Here is a 26,302-nt window from a genome sequence, read left to right as displayed (position 1 = left end):
AGCACCTACCTGGCCCTTCACAGCGAGGCTGGAGAAGCAGGGAACGTCCCAAATATTGCATGGGACGTATGTACACTAAAAAAAGTATTCGCTCTTTAGCTGGAACTCAGATTTAAACAGTGGCCTGTATTTTTATTCGCTAAATCTGGCAACGCTGAGGTCGGGGTGTCAGTAGCCTCTGGGGGCAATGGTTCTTGGCGGGGGGGGGGTGTACCGATTTAGTGCTCTGGTTTCCAAACTTCAGTTACTCTCCCTTCCCTGAGCCGGGCACCTGTTCTCTATGCAGTGCTGTGAGTCACCGGCTCACATTCACTGCAGCCTTCTCATAAGCATTAACATCCATGAAATCAAAGGTCTGCTGTGCTAATCGCATTTCCCCCTAATGTCTGCTGAATGAATCCCTACCCGATCTGTGAGTCACTGTGGGGTAATCCACTTGGGGAACAGGTGTGAAGTAGGAGTCACACTCTGGAAACCCCAACCTAGTGGGGGGGTACGTGAGCCCGTCTTCCCCATCTCTTTCCATCCTCTCCTATCTTCTTCAGAGCCCGTTTTAAAACTGAAGCTCTACACAGGGAGATCAGCTCAGTGCTTTGTGACCGCCTGGAGGGGTGGGATGGGGAGGGTGGGAGGGAGGGAGATGCAGGAGGGAAGGGATGTGGGAACAGATGTATATGTATGACTGATTCACTTTGTTATAAAGCAGAAACTAATAAAAATAAAATCAAAATAAAATTGAAGCTCTAGACGGGGTTGTCTCCACGCAGCCCTCTGCAGCATGTGAGTTGGTCTGAGTGACTCCCATTTCTGTGTCCAGCTCTCTCTCTCATTCTCTCTACTTGTTGGAAAGCTTCCCGAGGTCCGGGAGCCCTGTCAGAACAGGCGTCTGCATGTTCACTGTCATTCAGAATTCACAAGCCACATTCAAATAAATCCAGCGTCTCACGTGCTGCTCACAGCAGCCCCAGGCCAGCAGGCTGTGGAGTCCCATCCCTACGGTCCAACAGAAAGATGCCCGTCGTTCTGAAGCCAGGCAGTCATGACACAGTGGCCGTGTGGTCCTGCACAGCTCGAGTACACTCCTCGTCTCTAAAAGGCACATGATACTGCCCGCCTTTTCCAGGTCTCTGAGAAGCAAGTGGGACCACTCAGCAGAGCCTGACACTCGAGAGGCTTTCGAGATTTTCATTCACTTCCCTTCCAAATGGCGGGGACAGGTTGACATGTCAACTTGCTCAAGGTCATGGTCACACGTGGACAGTGAGCCAGCATTTGAGCCCAGCCTCTCCCCGATTCCCCCCCCAAGCCTGTGCCACCTTTATCCCACATAGTGTCTGGCACGCGGGAAGCATTTAGTAAACAGGAAGGGATTGCAGAGACCCCTCCTCTCTCCTCTCCCAGGCTCTCTTCCACTCGCTTCCCTTTTTCCTTTGGTTTGTGCAATGTGAAGTCCAGGTGGAGTGTTTAAAGGTTTTCATCTGGCTCTTCCCCTAAAGCACTTCCCCACCCCACCGCTCAGAAAAAATACCTAAGAGCTCTCCGTGTTTATTCATTGAAATGTTACTCTCTCCTTCCCACGGTAGCCAGCTCTGAGTTAGATAACCTGGGCGGGGGAGGGGAGGGCAGATTTAAGGCAAAAAAAAAAGGAAAAAGGAAAACGTGGCTACTGTCAGGCCTCCCAAGGTCCCCTACATATGGGGAGACAGGCAGCACAGGGGCGTGTCAGGGAGCACAGAGCGAGGCAACAGCAAAGCCCAGACCCTGAGGCTGATTCACCAAGAAAACACCCACCAGCCCAGAGCTGTCAGGACACGACCCCCTGGAGAAGGGAGAGACAGGAGCAGAGTGTGACTGAGTGTCTAATATCGCTCAGCTTTCAGACAGGCGCCGACGGGGAGGCCGTAGAAGGATGAACAAATAAAGGAGCCTTTCTTTTATTTGTCACCACAGGCGTCCTATTCATCATTCAGCGGAGGGTGGAGCGCGGGAGGGCCCTTCATTTTAAGGCAGAGGAAAGACTCCTCCATCATCCACAGCCATTGAGTGACAGGCTCGGGTTCAGGATGCTCCGAGGAGAGAGGAAAGGGACTTCAACAAGGACAGGACACTGATTTTCCCCTGAACTTCGCCAGCCAACCACCGGGAAGCAGGAATTCACTTCCCCTGGGTCTGAGGTCCCTGGAGCAGTAGAAAGAGCTCAGCAGGCTTAGGAGTGAGCTGGCCTCGGTAATGATTCCCTCTTACTCCTTAAGAGACTTGGGGAAAATAATGTTATCGCTCTAGGCCTTTCTTCCCTCAAAACGGGAATAAGACCAGCATCCGTGAAGAGTGTTACACCAACTAAATAAGAAGCCATTTGCTGGGTGGTTACTGAGCACAGACCCAGGAGTCTTGCCCTCGGGATCTAATTCCAGGCTCTGCCACTTCCCAGCTGTGTGACCTCGGGTCATTTCCCTGCCCTCTCTGTGGCTCAGTTACCTTCTCTGGAAAATGGGGAAAGCATCAGTGCCTACCTCATAGGTCTGAGGATTAAATGAGTTAATACATTCTCCACTGTATCCCCAGCACCTAAAACAGCACCTGGCACATGGTAGGTGCTCAATGAATATTTATTGAATGAACACATACAAAGCAGGTAAAACAGTATCCAGCATACAGTAAGTCCTCAATAAATGCTAGCTGCGTTTTTGAAAACCATGTTTACCCTTAAAGTGACCCTTGGTCACTCACCAACCAGCTATTGCAATTCTGCCTCCTCTGAGTCTCTCAAAGCCATACCCTCCGCCTTTCCACCTTCCGCGTCAACACTCACACATGATGGCCACACCCACGAGGCATATACTGTTATCCCCATCTTACAGATGAGGAGGCTGAGGCCAGAAAGTGAAGTGACAAGAGCTGGGATTTGGCCTTCGTTCTGCCCGCCTGCCAAACCTCTGCTCGAACCAGTATTGGCTCCTCCTCGAGGAAAAACCAGCCTACCCTTCCACCTCTGACATGACCTCTCAGGCCCAGGCATTCTGCCACGCACACAGTAGGTGCTCTGTTCTTGCCTGGTGAGAGGAACACACAGGCCCAAAGAACCCATGGAAGGATGGCAGCAGGGCTGAGCTCCCACATCAGAGGGAGGCAGGGGAGAGACCTGCCAACCACTCTACCCCTGTGCCGAGCTGGCGGGCAGGAATCCACCCCCTCTGGATGCGCACACCAGTGGGCGCCTCGCTGGGCCAGGGCCCTAAGGAGGCTGACTTCAGGCCCTTCTTCACCACCTTCCCAAGACTTTACTGAAATGGATTTTGCGGCTTCAAATGAGGACTCCGCTGACTGTAGCATTACCACAACGAAAATTCAAATTCTACTGAAGAGTTTTATTGCAATTATGAATCTTTAATAGTCTTCCATGTCAGGTTTAAAACTTTAATGGGCTTGTTTTCTTTCTTGTTTTTTTTTTTGGGGGGGTGAGCAATGCAGTTTTAATGAGACATTCGTTTTTTCCAACAGTTCAGAAGTCAGTAAACCTTGTCTGTATTTTTTTAAAAAAAGATCAAGGTAAATGCTCAGAAGGTTCCTAGAACAAGCAAGCTGTGGGTGAGGGCTGGGTCTGGGTGAGCTCATCACACAACCCTCTCTGGTCAACCTTGCTCCCACAAGGCAGAACCCACTCAGACATGCCACGGATGGAACTGGCGGACGTGGCGCATTCTGACTTCCTTCTGGTTCCTTCTTCTCACACGAACACATCCATTGTCGGTCCTTGCTTACTCTATTCAGGACATGGGCAGCCCTCAAAGAAGGCCTGCTCTAACCCCCAGGTCATCAGTGGAAAAACTGAGGCCCAGAGAGGGGAAAGGACTTGCCCAAGGTCATACTCTGAGTCAATGGTGGAACGAGGGCAGAGAAGCCACTCCTGAGCTCTTCTCACGGGAGAGTTTGGCTTTCAAGTGAACACATCAGAGCAATTACAACGGTCAAACCCAGGAGGAATAACAGCTATGGAACCCCTTGAGCAGCTCGCTCAGGCCGGTGGCCTCGTACAATTTGGCTCTACTCTTAATAAGCACCACCTGAGGCATGGAATGGTCTAGCCTGTTCTATAGATGAGGGCAGTGAGGTTCAGAGAGGTGAAGTCACTTGCCCAAGGACACCCACCAGTCAAACAGCAGAGCAAGATATGAACCCAGCCCAACGGCTATTCTGAGCCCCCGACTTATATTTGCCTACTCAACATTTCAACTCAGAGGATGCAAAGCCACTCTAAACCAGCACTGTCCGAAAGAACTTTCTGCAGTACCAGCCCCAAAGCTCTCATCATAGTTCGAGACCATGCTGGGCTGTAAGCACTGAGTTCAGGGCCAGAGTACTGCACCCCCCTTGCATGGCACACGGGAGGCACCCCACCAACGCCTGACAGAATCAGTAACTTGTGAATGAACAATGAGATGAATGGATAAACAAATACACGAACAAGCAAGCTAGTCCCCTTGCCCTTTCTGGTTTCTGTAGACAGGCAAGAGACATTTTCCATTTATGTAAAGGTCTAGTTTGACAAGGCCAGGTACTTGCAGCCTGGCTCTGTGCACTGAAGCAGGGAACGAATATCCAATTTGTCAATCACAAGTAAGGGAAAGAGGTAAAAACACAAACCACAATTTAGCTTTGGCTGGAATTTCACTCTGGGAAATGGTGCACATTTATCCAGCCCTTCATTTTGGAAGAGAGAAAACTGGGGTGAGGGTTAGAGAAAATATGTCATGGGTCTGAGGCCTCCTGGTAAGTTGGGATAAAGCTGGCCTGGAACTAGCCCTCTCACCTGCTTTGTGCTGCTCCACAGACCTGTAAAAATCAGTGAGTTCTCAAGTTCAAGTCTTCATATACACAGAGTGACCAATCAGAAGAGGTACAGTATATACTCTATGCTCTATACTCTACATTTATAATGGTGACAGAAGAGAGAAAACAGGAATAAACTTAATAAACAGGAAATGTGCAACACACAGGTGAAGAAAACTTATAACACTCAAAATGGACTCAACAAACAGGAAAAGAAAAAAAAAAGATGGCCTGTTGTTGGAAAGGATTCAGCATCATTAAGATGTCAATTCTCTCTCATTTGAAAATTTAACATTATCCCCATAAAAACACAAACAAGCTTTTGTTAGATAAGCTGACATAAAAAGCTCACGTGAGGGGCGTCCCTGGTGGCGCAGCGGTTGAGGGTCCGCCTGCCGATGAAGGGGACGCTGGTTCGTGCCCCGGTCCAGGAGGATCCCACATGCCGCGGAGCGGCTGGGCCCGGGAGCCATGGCCACTGAGCCTGCGCGTCCGGAGCCTGTGCTCCACAACGGGAGAGGCCACAACGGTGAGAGGCCCGCGTGCCGCCAAAAAAAAAAAAAAAAGTTCATGTGAAAAAATAAAACTGCACATGGAGGAACCCTAAATGCATATGGCTAAGTGGAGGAAGCCAATCTGAAAAGGTTACATAGTGTATGATTCCAACCACATGACATTCTGGAAAAGGCAAAACTATGGAGACAGTAAAAAGATCAGTGGTTTGCCAGGGGTTTGGGGAAGGAGTGGGGGGATGAACAGGCAGAACACAGAGGATTTTTAGGGCAGTGAAACTATTCCTATGATACTGTAATGGTGGATACATTTCAGTATACATTTGTTGAAACCTACAGAATGTACAATACCAAGAGTGAACCCTAATGTAAACTATGGATTTTAGTTAATAATAATGTATCACAATGTGGCTCATCACTGTAATAAACGTACCACACTAATGAAAGATGTTAATAATAAGGGAAATTAAATTGTGTGTGAAAAGGGTGGATGGAGAAAGGGGTATATGAAAACTCTATACTCTCTGCTTAATTTTTTTTATCAACCTAAAATTACTGTAAAAATGAATCTGTTAATTTTTAATAATAATTTTTAATAAAAAAATAAAAATAAGAGAATAGCTATGAAAACCCTGATACAGAATTGCTACAGGAAGAGGTACCAGATACTAAATCCTGCTCTAAAGCCTCTGCAATTAAACGGTGGGGGACTGAGCAGATGGACAGACAGGGGAACAGGCTAGAAATAGGACCAAGGACACACAGAAATGTAGTACATGATAAAGGTGGCATCACAAATCATTGTGGCGAAGATGGGCTTTTAATACATAGCACTAGGATAACTATGTAGCCATTTGGAAACAGATAAAATTGGATCCATATCTTATACTGCACACAAGAATAAATCAGATCTGCATGGAGTTCAGGGCCAGTGTGCTAATCAGAGCTTTAAAAAGAAAAATGTATTTACAAGTGTTAAAAGAAAAAAATGGATAAAATGCTCTATATCTAAGAAAGGTTTTCTAAAGAGACCTCAAATTCAACAGAAGAAAGAATTGGTAATTAAACTAAATGATAATTTTAAAAACTTGCACATTGGGAAAAAAAAACTCTATAAGCAAAGTTGAAAGAAAATGACAACCAAGGAGAAAACATTTGTAATACATGTCACAGATAAAGGACTGGTAAGCCTTAATATATAAAGAATTCTTAAATTTTAAGGGGAAAAGTCCAAAATCTTGACAACAGAAGGATAATAAAAGACACAACCAAGTTACAAGAAGACATAAAAATGGTCCATAAACATATTAAAAGATGTTCAATTTCACTCATAAGAAAATTACAAATTAAGCTACATCAAGATACCCTTTCTCACCTATCAGATAGGAAACAATTAAAAACTTGACAGCACCTGTCGGGCATGTCAGACATGGTTGGTGGGAATTCAAGATGGAACAACTCTTATGGAGTGGGACGTTGCAATATTGACCAACTATATATGTATTTACCCTTTGACACAGAAATCCCAACTCTAGAAATTTACCCTGAAGATACACTTCTCAAAGTTACAGAAAACATATACATGGAGTTACCCACTGCATCATTGTTTGTAACTGTAAAATACTGAAAACAATCTAAGCGCCCAGACAGAGGACAGCAGTTGAATAAAGTACAGCAAAGCCACACAGTGGAGTACTATGCAGCTGTAAAAAAGAATGACAAAGACTTCTGTGCAATGACATGCAGTGATTTCCAGGATGCTAAATTTTTAAAAATTAACTGAAAAAGAATATCTATCGCATACTACCTTTTATATAAGGAAGGCAAAAGAACATATACATGTATCTGCTTATTCTTGCAAAAAGAAACAGAAATTAGCTTATTTAGTTGTCTTGCGAGGAGTGGTGGGGGTGGGTAGAAGGGATGTGGGGGAGAAGTAATACTCTGAGTACGTTTTTTTTGTACAGTTTTGATGTTTTTGTTATTCAAAGAGTAAAATTAAATCAATAAAGATGTGGGGAAACCCTACTGAATTCCAGCAGAAACAAATGAACCTATTTCAAATCAATAACAGAACTAAGGTGAAGGGGAAAAAAGAAATAACCCAAGTAACACAGTACTTTGACTATAAACACTCAGTTTACAGACAAAATGTACTGCAACCAAATCAGAAACACAACTTAGTGGGTTCGTTTTCCAGTGCTATGTATGTGGCAACTGCAAAACTACTTTTGTGTCTTGGAAGACTGGGCAAATGATAAATATAATGAACCACCTAGACAAGAACCAAGAACCTCCCTCAGGGCCAGCACTATGCTAGGTGTTGGGGATACAGTATGTACTGTACTGTATTAGTTCCCTATAGCTGCTGTGACAAATTATCACAACGTTAGTGGCTTAAAAGGACATAAATTTATTATCTTACAGTTCTCAAGGTCAGAAATCCAGCATGGGTCTCACTGGACTAAGACTAAGATGTCAGCAGGGCTGAGTTCCTTTCTGGAGGCTCTAAGACACAATCCATTGCCTTGCCTTTTCCAAGCTTCTAGAGGCCACCCACATTCCTTGGCTGTGGCCCCATTCCTCCATCCTCAAAGCCAGCATCTTCGGGCTGAATCCTTCTCATACAGCCATCTTTCTTGTTCTCTCTTATTATTCTCTCCTCCACTTTTAAGGCCTCTTGTGATTACACTGGGCCCACCTGGGTAATCCAGAATCATCTCTCTATGTCAAAGTTAGCTGATCAGCAACCTTAATTTCATCTGTAATCTTAACTCTCCTTTGTCATATAACCTAACATATTCACAGGTTCTGGGGATTAGGATGTAGACATCTTTGGGGCTCATTATTCTGCTTACCACATGAGTGGTACTCAAAACACGGCGACACTCATGGTTAGCCAAAAAGAACCAAACACTAAAAGGTTTTCACCACCCCATCTGGGTGAGAAAGTTTAACAGGGCATCTGGCACTTTGCCAGCTGGAGCACACTTTGGTTCAAACTTGCTAAGAAATATTTGACAAAGTGGTACAAAACGTTTGCAACTCTCCTTCTAGGAATTAACCCCAAGAAAATCATCAAGACTATGCAAAACAAAAAGTTTCAAAAATAATTTGGACCCCCCCTCTTAAGTGTCTATGAATCGATCACTCAAATACCCTATGGTATATCCATACAGTGATGCTATAAAGTCATAAACAATAATGTTGCAGAGTATTTAATGACATATAATTATTTTTTCCAATTAAACTTAAAATTGCATCTAATAGAAATAGGCAAACAGTAAAAAATGGGTATATACACAAATTGTAAAAATCCTGCCTCCCCAAAGTTCCCTTCCCTTAAAAACACGTCTCAGGCCCCCAGACTACTGAAGTCACAGGCCCCAGGACTGAGACTAAGAAGTAACCACCATTATACATATATAATGGAGTACTACTCAGCCATAAAAAAGAACGAAATTTTGCCATTTGTAGCACCATGGATGGCCTTGGAGGGATTTATGCTAAGTGAAATAAGTTGGACAGAGAAAGACAAACCTATGACATCACTTATATATGGAACCTAAAAGATACAACAAACTAGTAAATATAACAAAAAAGAAGCAGACCCACAGACATAGAGAACAAACTAGTGGTTACCAGTGGGGAGAGGGGGGAGGGGCAATATAGGAGTGGAGGGGTGGAAGGTACAATCTTTTAGGTATAAGACAGGCTACAAGGATGTATCGTACAACATGGGGAACATAGCCAACATTTTGTAATAACTGTAAATGGAGTGTAACCTCTAAAAATTGTATAACTGTATAACTTTTTAAAAAAAAGTAACCACCATTAACAGTTTCTTGGGCATCCTCCCAGGAACTCTCTTCACATATGTAAGTATGTACAAATATACTTCTCTTCTTAAAAAAAAATGGAATCACATAACACCGCTCTGTACTTTAATATTTTGCAAAGGTCTTTCTGAAATGGAAAGATGTTATGGAGGATGGGGGAAAGCAAACAGTCTGACCCCAACTTTGCTGAACTACTTTTGTCCATATCCTAGGCCCTGTGAGCGTAACACTCTGGAAGGACAGACATCTAGACTGTTGCATGAGGTTTTCCCTTAGGAAAAGGGTTTTTCCCTTAGGATTTTTTACATCTTCTACAGTGGTCATGCTTTACTTGTGAATTCAGGTTTTTTAATGTTATCTTAAAATTGCCCATCTAACGTGGTCTTCAAATGTGTTAAAGAGACTGGGAAGGAATATGCCAAAATGTTCACAGGAGTTGCCTCTGAGAAGTGAATTCCAGGCAATTTTAATTTCAAGCTTTTTATTCATTTTCTCTGCTTTCCAGACTACATATGGAGGCTATATTGTTGAGGGTAAAGAAAATAAATTCAAAAAAGAAATGTAAAAATTTGCCAGGGGGCATGATATAAAGCTAACATCTCCCTTGACATTTGAGTGTCTGGGGAAGAGTGGGCCTGGGCCCTTGGCAGATCTGTTATGCCACCCTGGAGAAGAATCTTTTTTACACCATCCAGTCCAATCCTTGTCTCTTAGTAATTTGGGATAAGTCATTCTCGTCCCTCTCTGGGCTCAGCAGCTTGCTGGCACAGATAGGCTGGGAGGCGATTTAAGCTCTTCTGGAAAGATCCCCTGAGGTTTCTCTCATTTGTTGCTCCTTTTAAAATCTTACTTCAATTGGAAACAACTAAACGCCTGACTTCAAGGGAATGGTTAGGTAAATTATAATTCAGCCAGAAGATAGAGTATTATCATGCAGCTGTTACAAATTGCACTTATGAGAAGTTTTTAATTACATGGGAAAACGCAAGTGAAAATGTGGGATGCAAAATAGTGTATACTGTATAATATCATTGTGTAAAAGTGTACAGAGAAAGGAATAAAAGGTGCTAACAGGTGGAAACAACCCAAATGTCCATCAACTCACAAATGGACAAACAAAATATGTTATAGCTACACAACAGAATATTATTTCACTATAAAAAGGAATTTACTGATATATGCTACAACACTATGTTAAGTGAAAGGAGTCAGACACCAAGGCCACATATTCTATATGATTCACTGATATGAAATGCCCCAAATAGGCAAATCTTTAGAGACAGAAATGGGGAGTGACTGCTAAAAGGGTACAGGAATTTTTTGCAGGGGGTGGGGGAGATGATGAACATGTTTTAAAATTAGATGGAGGTGATGGTTGTGCAATCTTATGAATGTACTTCACTGATCTGCATACTTTGAAAGGGTGATTTTTATGGTATGCGAATTATATGTAAAAAAATAAAAGATGTTAACAAAGGTTGTCTTCGGAAGGTAGGACATCTGGGTCCTTCTACTGTCGCATGTTTTCGCGTGTGTATTACATATTGAATCTATTACGTTAATAGCTGGAAAAAATAAACAAAAAAGCAACAAAGTCGCCCAAAGGGTGTGAGTTAATAGTTCTAGTACACAGCCCCACCCAGGTCTCTGGCCTTCCCAACCTCTGAAAGCTCTGGCCTCCTTCTGTCTGCCTTACAGCAAACAGCTCCTTGATTCTGGAGTTAATGCAATCAGTCCAAGTGCTATGTGTCTCTCCAGGTTTGTCCAGCCATCGGTGAGGCCTGGGAAAAGCCAGGGTCTCCTTCCCCGCCCCACGCCCCCTCGCCCTGCCTCTCCTCTCGGCAGCCCCCAGGTTCCCCTCAGCACACCTGTGAGCTCCAGCCCATGTGTCTGTGCCTTTGCTCTTGCTAGTACCTCCCTGAAGATCCGTTCCTTCACTTCTCTACCTGGTATAATTGTCCACAGTCAACACCCCAACCAGATTACACAAGGGCAGAGAGCACATGTCTTTTGGCTCCTGCTTTTGCGTCAGACACACACACACGTTTAGCAAATCTCAGGTGTCTGAGTGAATACCCTGTAAGGCCCAGCTAGGGAGCTACTTCCTCTCTGCAGCCACACTGGCTCTCCTCCCCTGGGCTGATGGCTCCCTCCCGAGGTCCCAGCCCAGGCAGGGGAGTGCAGTAGTAACTGCAAGGATTTTGAACCAGCTCTGCTTGGGTTCGAGTCCTGGCTCCACCACTTCCTGGCTGTGTGACCTTGGTTAAGTCATTTAACCTCTCTGAGCCTCACATCCGTGAACAGGGACAAAAACCTTTTTAAAAGGTGGCTGTGAAGGTTTAAAGGAGCTAATATATGTCAAGTGACTGTACATAGTAGATGCTGTGTGTTATTCAAATATTACGTAGTCTTGGTATTAATATGGTACCTAGTTTGCTATTTACTCCTCCCTCCTCCTCAGTAGACTGAGATTTGAGAACAGTAGCCTGTATCTTTGTCCAGCAGTATCAACAACCTAGGAACTTATGAGAAATGCAGGATCGCAGTCCCCATCCCAAATTTTCCAAGTCTTATATGCTCTCCTAGAGCCTTGCCACTCTCCATCAGAAGCTGTAGTGGGTTGAAATGTGTCTCTCCCCCCAAAAAAGTGATGTCCAAGTCCTAACCCCCAGTACCTGTTGAATGTCACCTTATTTGGAGATAAGATCTTTGCAGATGTAATTAAGGATCTTGAGATGGGATCATCTTGGATTTAGGGTGGGCCCTAAATCCAATGATTGGCATCCATAGAAGAGAAAGGAGAGGGAGGTGTGAGACCCAGAGACATGCGGGGAAGACCAAGTGACGAAGAGGCAGACACTGCAGGGATACTGCCACAAGCCAGGGAGTGGCAGGAACACCAGAAGCTGGAAAAGGCAAGGAAGGATCTTCCCCTAGAGCCTTCAGAAGGAGTATGACCCTGTCGACACCTTGATTTGTGGGAGAATAAATTTATGTTGTTTTAAGCCACTAAGGTTGTGACGATCATTTGTTACAATAGCCCTAGGAAACTGATACAGGAAGTAAGAGTTATTTCCTTTCCCTTGAACCTGCCTTCTGAGGCTGGGTCATAAAAAGAATACAGCTCTACTTGTCTCTCTCCCAGGACCCATGCCCTCAGAATCCCTTTCTAAGGCACCATGCTTAGAAGAAGCCCAAACTAGCTCTGTGAGAAGATGGCATGGGGAGGCCCATGCAGGGAAGAGCTGGGGGCCCCCGGCCAGCAGCCAATGCCAACCTCCAGACATGGGACAAAAAGCCTCCCAATGGCTCTGGTGCCCAGACTGAGTCTTCCAGCTGTAGCCTGAGGATCACGGAGCCGAGACAAGCCGCCCGGCTGTGGCCTGTCCACTTCCTGATCCGCAGCAAGGCTGAGCAGAATCTGTGGCTATTGCACACCTCTTGGTTTTGGGATAGTTATGAGGCCATAATAACTGCAGCACTTGCTGAATCATAATCTGCACTTGACAAGGTCCCTGATAATTTGTATGCATGGTCAAGTGCCTGAAGCACCGCCCCGCATGGTTACTGACCTCTCTCAAAGCCCGTCACGTGTGCCCTATCCCACAGCAGGGGCTAAGGAAATGCTCGCTGATCACTGTTTCCCTTATGAAACGGCGGAACAGGCTGACCTCAGATCCAGCGAAGCATGCACATCCTCAATATACAGGCACCGAACTTGGCATGGCCACATGTGGAGCCAGAGGGCAACTGACGACCCTCCCGTGCTGGTCAGTCCCTGCCCAGCTCCTCGGGCCCTTCCCTTGGCCACTTGGGACAGGGATGAGAAGCAGAGCCAGCTCCTGGAAGCCCAGTCTTCCTCCTGTGGACAGCATGTTCATGGGGGCCGTGGGCACCTGAACGAACACTCTCCCCCTTTGCTGTGACCAGGGCAAGCCACAGCTGGGCTCCTGCTTCACGTGGCCTCCCTGTAGAAATGAAGTGTTACTCTTTTCGGCAATAGCCTGCCTGGGAGCAATTACTACCCTAGCAGGGGCCCATTTAAAAGTCAGGAGGTAGGACTAAGCAACTCGAACGTTTGCAATTTACTAAACACCCATTCAGAGGCTAGTTTACAAACCCGGCTAGGAGAGAATGCTATGGAAGGACTGAGAATGTGGCACAGCCGGTGGCAGTGGGGTGGGGGGGAAGAGGCTAAAACTGTCGCCCAGCACGTGCCAGGATTCTCAGGAAAGAAGCCACCTTCTGACTCCTCGGAAAGGTGTTCATCATCTGGGAAGATGCATCAGCTACCCGAGAGTTTCAGATGCCATCAAGGACCAGTCTCATAGGCTTCCCTGGTGGTGCAGTGGTTGAGAGTCCGCCTGCCGATGCAGGGGACACGGGTTCGTGCCCCGGTCCGGGAGGATCCCACATGCCGCGGAGCAGCTGGGCCCGTGAGCCATGGCCGCTGAGCCTGCGCGTCCGGAGCCTGTGCTCCGCAACAGGAGAGGCCACAACAGTGAAAGGCCCACGTACCGCAAAAAAAAAAAAATAAAAGAACCAGTCTCACCCACGAGCACACACACTCATGTGGATACTGAAGATCACTCACATAACCAGAGCTACCATTTGAGGGGAGCTTATCCTGTGCCAGGCACTGGGCTTTACCTGCATTCGCTCATTGAGTCTTGACAATATGGTACTTAGGACACAGGTGGTGGTGGTGATGGTATCATTATTTTTACTATTTTTAGACAACCTGGAATCTATGGGAAGCACAACTCCTCCCCCACAGTCCTTGGAAGGGAAGCAAGATGCCAGCTGGAGGTTCACAGCTCATGGATTCCCACCCAGGAGAAAGAGGTGGCCACCACACCCCAGGGAAAGGCAGCCCCAGGGAAAGGCCTGGCAGAGAAGGCCCTGCTCCGGCGAGGGGCTTGGGAAGGGAGGCAAAGCCAGTCTTCTAAGGTGGAGCTTGGCAATGATGTGACAGCTGTTATCCCACCTCTTGCTGAAAGAGCCAGGGGACTTTCAAGGCTCCAGGCAATCAGGGGCTGCTCTGCTACAATTCCTCGCAAGCAGGCTCCGTGCAGGGCCCGGGCTGGCATGCCGACGAGGAACTGAAGGAACAGCCTGGGTTTATTCCATCCCGGTGGGGCAACACCAGACTGACCCTTCACCGGGAAGGCAGGACCCACAGCGGAAACCACATGGATGGGCATTAGAGCTGAGAGCCAGGCTTGTGACCTTGGCCAGCCCCGTGACCTTGGCCAGCCCCTTCCTGGCATGTGACCTTGGGCAAATCACTCCCACTTTTGGAGCCTCATTTTTCTCATCCACAAACAGAACCAATTCTATTTACTTACAGGCTTATACTGAAAACCAGAAATTAATTTTTTTAAAGCCAGCATATTTTTTTTCTTTTTTTTTAACATCCTTATTGGAGTATAATTGCTTTCTTTTTGTTTTCAGCATTTTTTTTTAAAATTGGGGTATAGTTGTTTTACAGTATTGTGTCAGATTCAGTCTTAAGGTAGAGACATAACTGTGCAACATGACTAATATTTTGATAATCACTTATTGTATTGTTGGTTCTATTCACCTATAGCATTCCTATATACATTGCAGGTTAGCAAAGCAAATGTTTCATTGGCCCCAGTCTTCTGCAAAATGTCCTATCATTAATATTGGAGTACAATTGCTTTACAATGTTGTGTTAGTTTCTGCTGTATAACAAAGTGAACCCGCTATACGCATACATATATCCCCGTATCCCCTCCCTCTTGCGTCTCCCTCCCGCCCTCCTTATCCCACCCCTCTAGGTGGTCACAAAGCACTGAGCTGATCTCCCTGTGCTATGCAAAGCCAGCATATTTTGAATACTTTTATCTGTGTTAAGTGCTTTTATAGAGATTCTCTGGCTACATCCCTGCAAGTTCCTAAAGGTATTATTTTCCCAGCTTTACAGATGGGGAAACTGAGTCCAGGGAGATAAAGTGATACAACTGGTAATTATGACTCCAAAGTGTGTGCGTTTAACCACCATGTGACACTGCCTGGTAATGACTCACAGCGCCTGACACAGTGGGTATGAGAAGTGGTTGCCACTGTTATTAGTTTTCCCCAAATAATACTTTCTTGCTGAAGTACAGCTTTAATCATAAATTCTTATTTAGATAATCTTACGAGTTGAGCCAGGCCCGTGCTCTCCCATGGAGACGGCACACAGCCAGTCATCCGGGCCCCCGGGGCCCCTTCTGTCCACAGCAGACACTACTGCAGGAGCCTTAGCTTAGCAAAGTATTCCTTCTGGCAGAACCCAGTTGCAAACGCACAAGTACAAACACTTCTGCAGCCACACTAATTAAATGGCGTTGGCACACAAGATAGAGATTATTTGCTGTCCCTGCGAATGGCAAGAGCACTGGGTTTGGAAGCACAGAAACACGGACAAAGCCCTTCTCAATGTAAAATTTAAAAAACCACGTTACCAGTCAGAGACATTCTGACTTCTGTGTTCAGCCATCCAGCTGGCAACGGAGGTGAGCATGTGGCCTCAGAGAGCTCTGCATTTGAATGGCCAATTCTCTGCCAGCTAAGAACATGCTTTGGGGCGAGCTGCTTAATCTCACTGAGCCTCAGTCTCTTCATCCATAGAATGGGTACAATCAGTACCTCTGCGTGGGGCTGCAATAAGGACAGACGAGGTGATCCCTCCTGGGCGGGACTGGGCTGGGAGTGGTCGGTGACTATGAGCGCTTTTGTGCTGCTGTTATTCTGTAGATTTCAGGAATATCACTGGGTGTGTGGAGGCAGGAGCACACACACCACATACACAGAGAAACAACCCAAAGTCAAGGATTATTCACTCCTCCCTCACCTCCCGGGGGCAGTAAGCTCAAGCTGCCCAGTTTGCATGAGAACCATTTTACAAAGGGATGACCCTCTAAGTCCTGTAAGAGCCACTGCAGTTGGCCAGAGGAGGGGGTATGAGGGAAGGAAGAGGTGGGAACTGGATTTCTGTGACTAAGCTCCAGACCTGCCTGAGTTTCAATCCCAGCTCCTCCACCTACCAGCTGTGTGACCTTGGGCGTATTACTTAACCTCTCTGGGCCTTGATTGCCCATCTCTAAAATGAGGATGATTCTACTGCCTCCTCACGGGGTTGCTGGGAGAATTAAATGACTCAGTGCAGGGACAGCACTCACTAAGCGCCCTGGCTGGCACAGAGGGAGCACTCCCCAGATGCTGGTGATTCCTATGATCATTACTGTCAGTTAGAAATACTGGAAGACTCCTCTGCCCTAACTTCCTTCCTTCTATTATTATTGTCCCTTATCAATATTATTATTATTACTACCCTCACACTGCAGTACCTTCTGCCATTTCCACCATACTTTTACTTAAACATATTCTGAAGGGCCAGGAGAATCCTCCAGGTTCCAAATCCAAAAGCAGAGTGTGTAGAAACACTGAGCAGCTGTCACGACTGTGCTGATGTCAGAGACCTGAGCAGAAGCAGGGAGGGCTGAGGGCCTGGCTGCCAAGGGCCGTCAGTCTGTTTTTTTCCATCACACAAGTTCAGGGTTATAGGGTCTCGTGGCTAACAGGGGAGGTCCTGGAGCCAATCCCTACTCCAGTTTCACCACTTCCTTGCCGTGTGATCTTGAGCAAGTGACCTCTCTGAGCTTCAGTTTGATCATCTTTAATGAAGTCGATGTACAGTGTCTACGTCAAGAATTGCTTAGGGATTCATTAAGGTGGAACATAAAAGAGCATTTAGCAGGGCGCTGGGCTGGAAAAATCACTCAGTGGATGTTCACTGTCACCATTCCTCTCACTGACGCTCAGCCAGCACATCACCTGGGGACGCCAGGAGTCTTCGCTGCCTTCTGTCTCCCACTCCCACCCTCCCCATTCAACACGATTTCCGTGCAGAGCACGCAGGAGACACAAATCCAGGTGCTGCGTCGCGCATGCCTCACTCTGGTCCCCAGATCACCAGCATCTGATGCCCACCTGAATGCCCACAGCCCTCTAACCACAAGAAAGACCCACGGGCTTGGGGTGCCCGGGGAGGGACATGGCTGCTCACCCCCTCCCTGCCACCTAGCCAGCAAGACTCTCTCCAAATCCTGCTCAAGATGAGAAAATGGACACGCTCAGGAGACATTTGTTTGTTTCTCCTTGTGTTTTCTCTCTAGCAGACCGCAGAGAACATTACAGATACTAAATCGCAGTAGTAAGAAATGATAACAAGATGGCTAAGATACACTCGTGCTACATTTTTGTGCTTTGACTTTTGAGGAGGGCCTTCTCCTTGCTCTGAAGTGGCAACAACTTAGTCAAAATCTTAGAAATCAGAGATGTCAGGTTTTGAACTGAGAAAGGAAGCATTTTTCTAAGAAGCGGATGGTTGGGTCACAAAAGGAACAGAATGAACAAGGGTCCCCACATCACTGTGTGCACAACAGGCCAGGGAGAAAAAGGTCTGGAAGGACACGCCAACGGCTGACAGTTGTCACGTCTCGGGCTGGACAGGGACAGGGGAGGAAGGGCTGTCACTGCGAACAGGAGTCAGTGTGTGATCTGACTTTTCTACAACCATCAAGTGTTATGTTTACAATTAGAAAAAAGTTAAGATTTTTTTCTTCTTTTTTTTTTTTTTTGCGGTACACGGGCCTCTCACTGTTGTGGCCTCTCCTTTTGCAGAGCACAGGCTCCGGACGCACAGGCTCAGTGGCCATGGCTCACGGGCCTAGCCACTCCATGGCATATGGGATCTTCCCAGACCGGGGTACGAACCTGTATCCCCTGCATTGGCAGGCGGACTCTCAACCACTGCAACACCAGGGAAGCCAGACTTTTTTCTTAATATGTATTACACTTGGCTAACTTGGTACCTGCCAGGATTCTCTGCTGTAAACTTATTCTTTTTCCCTGCATAATTACAAAATATATTGGTAGAGATACTTTGAAACTATGCAAGACATCCTGTTTCTGCTTAAACTTCTGCCCACAATTTAGCTTCCATTGGTGCATCTTGCCTACGGCAATTAATACTGTAATGTAATGTTCTAATGGTGATTTTCTCTTCCCTTATTCCTTCTACATTTTTTCATGGGAATTTTTCCTTAAGGAAGAGTGGTCGCTTCTCCCCCATTGATGTATTTATTCCGTTCTTTGTGTAATTACATTAGTATGGATCCATGGAGATTTACTGTCTTCTCCTTTGGCCACGAGGTGCTCTTTCAGGTTGGCTCTGTACACATCTGATAGGCTGATTGGTTGGTTGATTGATTTGGTAGCACATCTTTGTTTTCTGGTCCCAAAAGATACCCCAGGCTTCTCTGCCCTAGACCTGGAATCAATGACTCCTACAAAGAGCCCTGGTTCCTTTCATTTAGAGAATAGTATTTAGAAACTAAAATCTGAGTGCTAGTTGTACCTATTTTAATTGCGTACAATCCCTCTCAATGGATAGACTGAGGAATTATATGTGTATGTACTAACTCACGCATATATACACATGTATATTGATTTCTGTATTTATTTATCTGTGGGTAAATGTATGCATTTTGGTTTTTTTTGTAGATGAGTCCATATTGATACCTCTGACGATTCCTGCACCACAGGGTTTATTCTATTTTCCCTTTCCTTCCTTGTAACTTTCTCTGGGAGTGAGAAACCTGGCTCTCACTATCTAAAATGTACTTATTTTTTCAAATGAACCCTGTACAAATGAAGTAGTTTCAGAATTCCTAATCCATATCCCTTTGAGAAAAAGAAATCTGCCAACTGGAGTACAGTGTCTGAGTACAGTTCATCTTGTCTTTGCCTTACAGTACTGGTAGAAACAATGTTTTTCAAAATTGCTTAGGTCAGCTTCTTCCTTCTCCATTCCCTTTCAGTGTGGTCACGGGAATCACCTGTAATAGTTAGATTCCTTTGTCTTCATTTGTCTCAGTCTGCTCTCCATCTATCCCCGCAACAACTGGGTTAATTTTTTTTTAATTTATATATAACAAAATTACTCTGTGTACAGTTCTGTGGGTTTTGACAAGTGCACAGACTCATGTGTCTATCACTACATGCAACCAGTTTTCCATACAAAACCATTTCCCAGGTCTTTTGCCCATTTTGACAGTTCTTTATACATTCTCAATATAAGTCCTTTGTCGGAAATGGGATTTGAAAATATTGACTTCTCCAAGTCTATGGGTGTCTTTTCAATTCTCTTAAAGGTGTGTCTTTTGCAGAGGGAAGTTTTTAATTTTCATAATGTCCATTTTGTCAATTTTTTCTTTTATGGGCCATGCTTTTGGTGTCACATCTAAAAACTCTTTGCCTAATGCATGATCACACAGATTTTTCTCCTATGTATTCCTTGAAAAAAAAATTTATTTTTATTTACTTATTTATTTATTTATTTTGGTTGCACCGGGTCTTAGTTGTGGCACGCGGGATCTTTAGCTGCGGCATTTGGACTTCTTAGTTGTGGCACGTGGACTCCCAGTTGTGGCACGCATGCCGGATCTAGTTTCCCGACCAGGGATCGAACCTGGGCCCCCTGCATCGGGAGTGTGGGGTTTTACCCACTGGACCACCAAGGAAGTCCCTCTCCTATGTATTCCTGTAGAAGTAGTGCAGTGTTATATTTTACTTTTAGGTCTACGATTTATTTTGAGTTAATTTTCATAGAAGGTGTGAGGTTGAGGTTGAGGTTCATTTGTTGGCATACAGACTTCCGATTGTTCCAGCACCATCTGTTGAAAGGACTACCCTTTCTCCATTGAATTACCTTTGCACTTTGCCAACAGTCAGTTAAGTATGCTTTTGTGGGTTTATTTCTGAACTCTCTACTCTGTTCCACTGATCTATGTGTCTATCCTTTCACTAATACCACATCATCTTGTTTACTATAGTTTTACAGTAAGTCTTGAAATCAGGTACTAAGTCCTCTAACAGTGCTCTTTGGTTTCAGAATTGTTTTAGCTCCTCTAGTTTCTTTGCCTTTGCATTACAAAATTTACAATCAGCTTGTAAATATCTACAAAAAGTCCTGCTGGGATTGGAATTGGGATTGTGTTAAATCTAGATCGAATTAGGGAGACCTGACATCTTAATAATATTCAGACTTCCTATCCAGGAACACAGTGTATATCTCCATTTATTTATGTCTTTTTTGGAGTTTTCATCATACAAATACTGCACATATTTTGTTATTTATACCTACTCTAAACTGTATTGTTTTTATTAATATTGAATTCCAGTTGTGCATTGCTAGCATATAAAAATGCAATTGACTTTTGTATCCCTCCACCTTGCTAAACTCATTTATTAGTTCTAGGAGGTTTTTTTGTAGATTCTTTGGAATTTTCTATGCAGATGATCAGTCTCTGTAAATAGAGTTTTATTTCTTCTTTTCAGATCTGTATGCTTTTTCTTTCTTTCTATGGACTTATTGCACTGACTACAATTTCTAGTATGATACTGAATAGGAGTGGTGAGGGACGACATTTTTGCCTTATTTCAATCTTAGAAGAAACCTTTTAGTTTTTCACCAATAAATATGTTATCTACAGGTTTGTGAAGATGCTCTTCATCAGGTAATGGAATTTCCCTTGGATTCCTAATTTTTTTTTTGATTTTTAATTGCTTTATTAACTTTACATTTTTCCATGCAAATGGGTGAAACTCTACCGTTGACAGAAACTTAGGTTGCGTGCCAAGGCAATCTCCAACTAGAAGCTGGTAACACAAGAACCCACCTGACACATGGAAATTACATAAGGTTCACAGCAAACGGATCAGTAAAGGCGTATCAGGAAAACGCAAGGAAAAGGAGAACAACAGTGGGAATCACAGTATTAATCTCATGGAAAATGGCAGGAGTCAAGGCATAAGGCAAAATTCATCATGATGGTCATGGTGATTAGAGAGCTCCCCCATAAGGATACGCAGACAATTCCTCAATTGCAGCTCCCTAAGTTTTCTCCTGATTTCTCTCATCTCCTCCATGAACATTTCCATATCATCTCCATCTCCACCCAACCCATCGTTGACCTGCCTATTGGGTATGGCCCATCGGAAATTAGGGGCAAGTCGACGAGCCTGTCCCTGTCTATTATTTCCTGCTGGCTGGTGGCCTTCACCCCCTCCCAAAGGGCGGTCTTCCTCTCCATTCTGCACGGGCTGCTCCATTTCTTCATTTTCCTGGTGGATATTTGCCATGATGAGATTTTTTTCCCTGGTTATTTTTCTGGGCCTATTCTCGCTGTCTCCTGCTCCTCCTGATTCTCGCCACGAGTGCGCCGCCACGATGCCTAGTCCCGCAGACCTGCAAAGGGGTGGGGTGGGAGCAGGGGGCTGCTGCAGCCAGGCGCTCGGCCCCTTCCCGGCCCCACGCCCCCACCAACCCCTTGGATTCCTAATTTGATTAGAGTTTTTTTTTTTTATCATAAATGGACATAGAATATTGTTAAATGCTTTTTCTAATCACATGGTTTTCTCAGTAACATTGATTTTCAAATGTCGCACCAGCCTTGCATTCCTTGGATAAAACCCACTTGGTCACGGTATATTATCCTTTTTATAGATTGCTGGATTTGTTTTTCTAACATTTTGTTGAGGATTTTCACATCTATGTTCACGAAGAATAGTGATGTGTAGTTTTCCTGAAATGTGTTTGTTTGTTCTTGGTATTACATAATGCTGGTTTCATAAAATGAGTTGGGAAGCATTCCCTCATCTTTTATTTTCAGGGAGAAACTGCATAATTTTCTTCCTTAACTATTTGGAAGAGTTCATTAGGGGAAGCATCTGGCCTTGAGTTTTCTTTTTTGGATGGTTTTTAATTATAAATTCAGTTTCTTTGACACACATATAGAACTTTCAGGTTATCTAGTTTTCTTTCTTGAGTATTAGTGGTTTGTGTCTTTCAAGAAATTGGTTCATTCATCTAAGAGAATTCATAGGCAGAGAGTTGCTTGTAACATGCCCTTATTATCTAAGGGTTTTTTTTTTTTACTGTTAGAAATTATATAAATATTAAGAGGTAATTTTTGCCATCTTCATTAGGACTGCTGTAAAATCAGCCATAATCACAGATAAAAATACTTTTAAAGGATCCTTACTAAACAAGTATTCTGTAGTAGCCACACCCTTTTCCCACCAAGAATACAGACAGCAGCCTTGGAGAGTATTCCTGGCTCATTCTCTCCCTATTTCAGGGACACATAGAGACAGAGTCAGCAGGCAAAGTCGAACTGCCAGATGACGGAGGGGCTCTGTCCAGAGGTGTCTGGACCCACCTCTCCATGATCCTCAGCCAGTCCTTCCCCTCCTTCTGGTCCTCAGTCTCCCCATGTGTAAAATGGGAGGGTTGGAGGCTGGGATCTATGCACATAGATGGATTCCTGTCACTTATCCTTCATCAGAGAAGAGCTGAAGGTGGCACCAAATGCCCATGGGCACCTTTGATGAGCAAACCTCACTGCGGGCCATGGCTGCTACTCAGCTTCTTCAACATGAAGGCAGGAGTCTCTAAGGGAAAGGGTCTGACCGCTCAGGCCCATCCCAGGTAGTTGTAAAAACCACTAACACCTCTTATCAGGATTCATCCCTTAACAAAACTGCCAGCTCTGTGCCGTGTTCAGGCCAGGATGCAAATGAAGCAGTGGTCAAGACTGGAGCTTTGGAGTCAAAAAGACTATACACTACCAAACGTAAAATAGATAGCTAGGGGGAAGCAGCCGCATAGCACAGGGAGATCAGCTCGGTGCTTTGTGACCACCTAGAGGGGTGGGATAGGGAGAGTGGGAGGGAGGGAGACGCAAGAGGGAAGAGATATGGGAACATGTGTATATGTATAACTGATTCACTTTGTTATAAAGCAGAAACTAAAACACCATTGTAAAGCAATTATACTCCAATAAAGATGTTAAAAAAAAAAAAAAAAAAAAAAAGACCTGGCTTGGGGCCTGCCTCAGCTGCAGCCACTGACTCCTTCATTCAAGACACCCACTGTGTGCCAGGCACTGTCTAGGCAGGGAGATAACAGTGTGTAAAGAACACCCGGTCTCTGCCCCATGCTGCTGGGATCTCAGAAAAGAGACAGTCATTAATAAAAAATCCCAAATTATGATGGGATTACAAGTTCCTACCTCACGGAGCTGTGGTGAGGGTAAGAGCTGACACGTGGAGATCACCTGCTCCTGGGGGACTGTTCTGCAAAGGATGCCATCCCAGGCTTAGTCTAGAGAGGACCCTGGCAAAAGCCAGTCTGCAGAGGGGTTAGCCCAGCCCAGTTGGCTTCTCCAATTTAGCTGACACACAGCACACACGACAGATCTGCAAAGTAGCAGTTCATCCCCATGGCCACTGAGACACCGAATGTGAAGCAGATGCTCCACGGCCGGCCCCAAGACCCCAAGTAGCACAGGGGTGACCCCAAGGGTGGGGCATTCATGAGAACAGAGATCCTGCCCCAGTGAACCCCAGCCAGGATGGAAGCGTGGCTCCCACTGGCAAAAACAAAATGGGCCTCCCACCCTGGAATGACCTCAAGGGTGAAGGCCGTGGAGCTGGGCAGGGTCAGGGACAACCACTCTGGGCTTCAGAAGCTTGGTGATTTCTAAGAAGACTAAGTGGCCTGTGTTTCTTTTCTCCGCATTCTTTTGACATTTAGCCAGTTTAGGGTACTAGGGAGGTGGCAGAGCGAAGCCCATGGCTTTTAGAGGGCTTGAAGGGCTGGGGCCGGATCCCTGTGTGATCCTGAGCAAGGCACTACACCTCTCTGAGCCTCAGTTGCTCATCTATTAAATGGCATTATTAATGCCCACCGTAGAGTTATTGGAGGATTAAATAAGAGTGTATCTAGGGCTTCCCTGGTGGCGCAGTGGTTGAGGGTCCGCCTGCCGATGCAGGGGACACGGGTTCATGCCCCGGTCCGGGAAGATCCCACATGCCGCGGAGCGGCTGGGCCCGTGAGCCGTGGCCGCTGGGCCTGCGCATCCGGAGCCTGTGCTCCGCAATGGGAGAGGCCACAGCAGTGAGAGGCCCGAGTACCGCAAAAAAAAAAAAAAAAAAGAGTGTATCTAAAGCGTTTAGCACAGTGCCCAATTCATAATAACTGGTTAATAAATAGCAACTGCTACCATTATTATTAGTTTTAAATGCCAGTCAATTCTGGCTGTCCTTAAAGGAACAAAAACAAAGTTTTATGGTCCATTCTTTGGTAGGGTTTGCTGGGGGCAGGTGCAAAGGAGTAAGAGAGGCGTAAAGATCAATGCCGAGGGGGCAGTCAGCCCCTGCCGGGAGGGTGGGACAGTTCCAAGTTCCATGCGGCCGCCCCCCAGGCCCCCCACCACCGACCCCCCCACCCCGGGTGAAGGCACTGGGAAGTGCCTGACCTCCTCCGAGGAGCTTCTCCTCCCAGCAGTGTTGGCTGGGCTCACAGGGCCCCTCAGGAGCTAAGGGAGCGGCTGGAAGCCAGGCACAAGGGGAACTACTGCCCCAGGAAAGCTCTGCACGGTGGCAAGGAGCCCTATGCACAAATAAAGCCTGTTCTTGGCTCTACCGCCCACACGGCCAAGCCCCTTTATTTCATTTCAATATGCCTAATTCCATGGTGCGTTGGCAACAAACAGAATCAATCAGTCCTGGACGCCTGAGTGAGTGTAGGCAGGTGTTAGCATATGCGAGGGACCCTGGAGAAGAAAGTAAAACAGTGGCAGGGAATATAAAATGCTTTACTGCGGTGGGGACTGAAGATGGAAGGGACTTTACTGAAGGTGGGCATTTTATGAGCAAATAAAGCCTCTGACTGCTTGCAACTGAGAAGCAAACTAAAGTAACTGAAGACCTTCTATGGAATATTTTTCCTCTGCCTTGTTTGAAAATGGAAACTGCTTTATGGTTGCTGTTTCCATGACTATAAAACTAATATTTGCTCCATTCAGATACTGTATAAGGATGTAAAGAATAAAATGAAAATCATCCATAATCTTCCCACCTCGGGACAGCCACGTGTAGACGTTTCTCTGGGCATATTTTTGTATATGTATACAATATGCATGCGATCCTGATAGAGATGTGGTCTGGCAGTCTGTTTCCCACCTAATGACATACCATGGACATCCTTCCATATTAATAACTGCAGATCTCAAGCATCATCTTTTCATGGCTGCAGTCTTGGGTGCATTATACACCCTGTGTGATCTGGCTGTTCGCCTCCTCAGCATCATCTGGCACCTTCTCCCTGCCTGGCTTTCTGTGTTCAGCCAACTCTGGTCTTCCTTTGCACCCGGAACACTTCTTTCCACTTCAGGGACTCAGCATTTTCTGTCCTTTCTGCCTGAAATTCTCCTTTCCTCTTTCACATAATTAATTTTCTCCTTTTAAATTTCAACTGAAATGCTTCTTCCTCCGGGAAGCCTTCCTGGATATCTACCACCAGACAGAGTTCCATGTCCTTCGCCATCTTGGTATTTATCACAATTGTAATTAAACAAACAGTTGTGGAACTTATTCCGCCCTTGTCTTCCCACTAGAAAGTAAGCTCCAGGAGGTCAGGGACTGGGTCTGTCCGGCTCAGCTCAGAAGCCACAGGGCAAGTACAGTGTCTGGCGCTCAGGAATCCTGAGGATATATCTGCTGATTAAATGCAAGGAAGGAAAGGAGGGGCAGCCAGGGAGACCCACTGCCTGCATGTAACACCCACTTCCTTCCTTCCTTCCACACAAAAGAGGGATCTGCCAGCAGGTTACCTACTTTGGCATCTCTCGGTGGGTATGGGAACCTGCAGGTGAAGGAGAACGGATCACGTTCCTGTGCCTGGGCACCCACTGGTGCTCTCAGGCCGGGAAAATGTGCAGATCTAGGAGAAAGCCTCAGAGATCCGCCTGCCCAACCGTTCAACTGCTGACTGTCTGAGCTGGGAGACTGAGGCCCAGAGAGCAGGGGACAAGTCCACCTTTACACAGCTGGTCAGGGCAGGTCCTAGGCCTCCCATTTCCCCCCAGACAGGGCAACCCTAGGCTCTGTGAGGCCTGGGTTCAAATCCCAGTTCTGACATGAGAGAGAATTTGGCCTTTATCTCCATGAGCCTTGGTTTCTTCAACAGAAAACTGGAGATGG

General features: G+C 45.7%; 2 protein-coding genes across 6 annotated transcripts in view; both read right to left on the bottom strand.

Annotated features, from left to right (window-relative positions):
* WHRN (whirlin) overlaps positions 1-26,302 on the bottom strand; it is a 93,172-nt gene that overhangs the window by 26,789 nt on the left and 40,081 nt on the right. The window contains exon 4 of one of the 5 annotated variants that reach the window (XM_082627268.1): positions 7,977-8,043. The exons of the other annotated variants lie outside the window; for them this stretch is intronic. Coding sequence (XP_082483394.1) covers positions 8,029-8,043 — 15 coding nt within the window. The 3' untranslated portion in view covers positions 7,977-8,028. Of the gene's footprint in view, positions 1-7,976; positions 8,044-26,302 lie in introns of those variants that run through there. 5 annotated transcript variants of the gene reach the window in all.
* Positions 20,635-21,842, bottom strand: LOC309801554 (protein BEX3-like). The gene has a single exon (XM_082616484.1). It carries the CDS (start codon positions 21,623-21,625, stop codon positions 21,059-21,061), a length of 567 nt encoding a protein of 188 aa, XP_082472610.1. The 5' UTR covers positions 21,626-21,842; the 3' UTR covers positions 20,635-21,058.

The sequence above is a fragment of the Mesoplodon mirus genome (assembly GCF_964341445.2).
Source record: "Mesoplodon mirus genome assembly, chromosome: 1".
Taxonomy (NCBI): domain Eukaryota; kingdom Metazoa; phylum Chordata; class Mammalia; order Artiodactyla; family Ziphiidae; genus Mesoplodon; species Mesoplodon mirus.
This window is presented reverse-complemented; position numbering and strand designations above follow the sequence as displayed.

Bases quoted from the DNA above. Each gene is read 5' to 3' on its own strand.
- LOC309801554 (XM_082616484.1), bottom strand. From the start codon at position 21,625: ATGATAAAAAAAAAAAACTCTAATCAAATTAGGAATCCAAGGGGTTGG.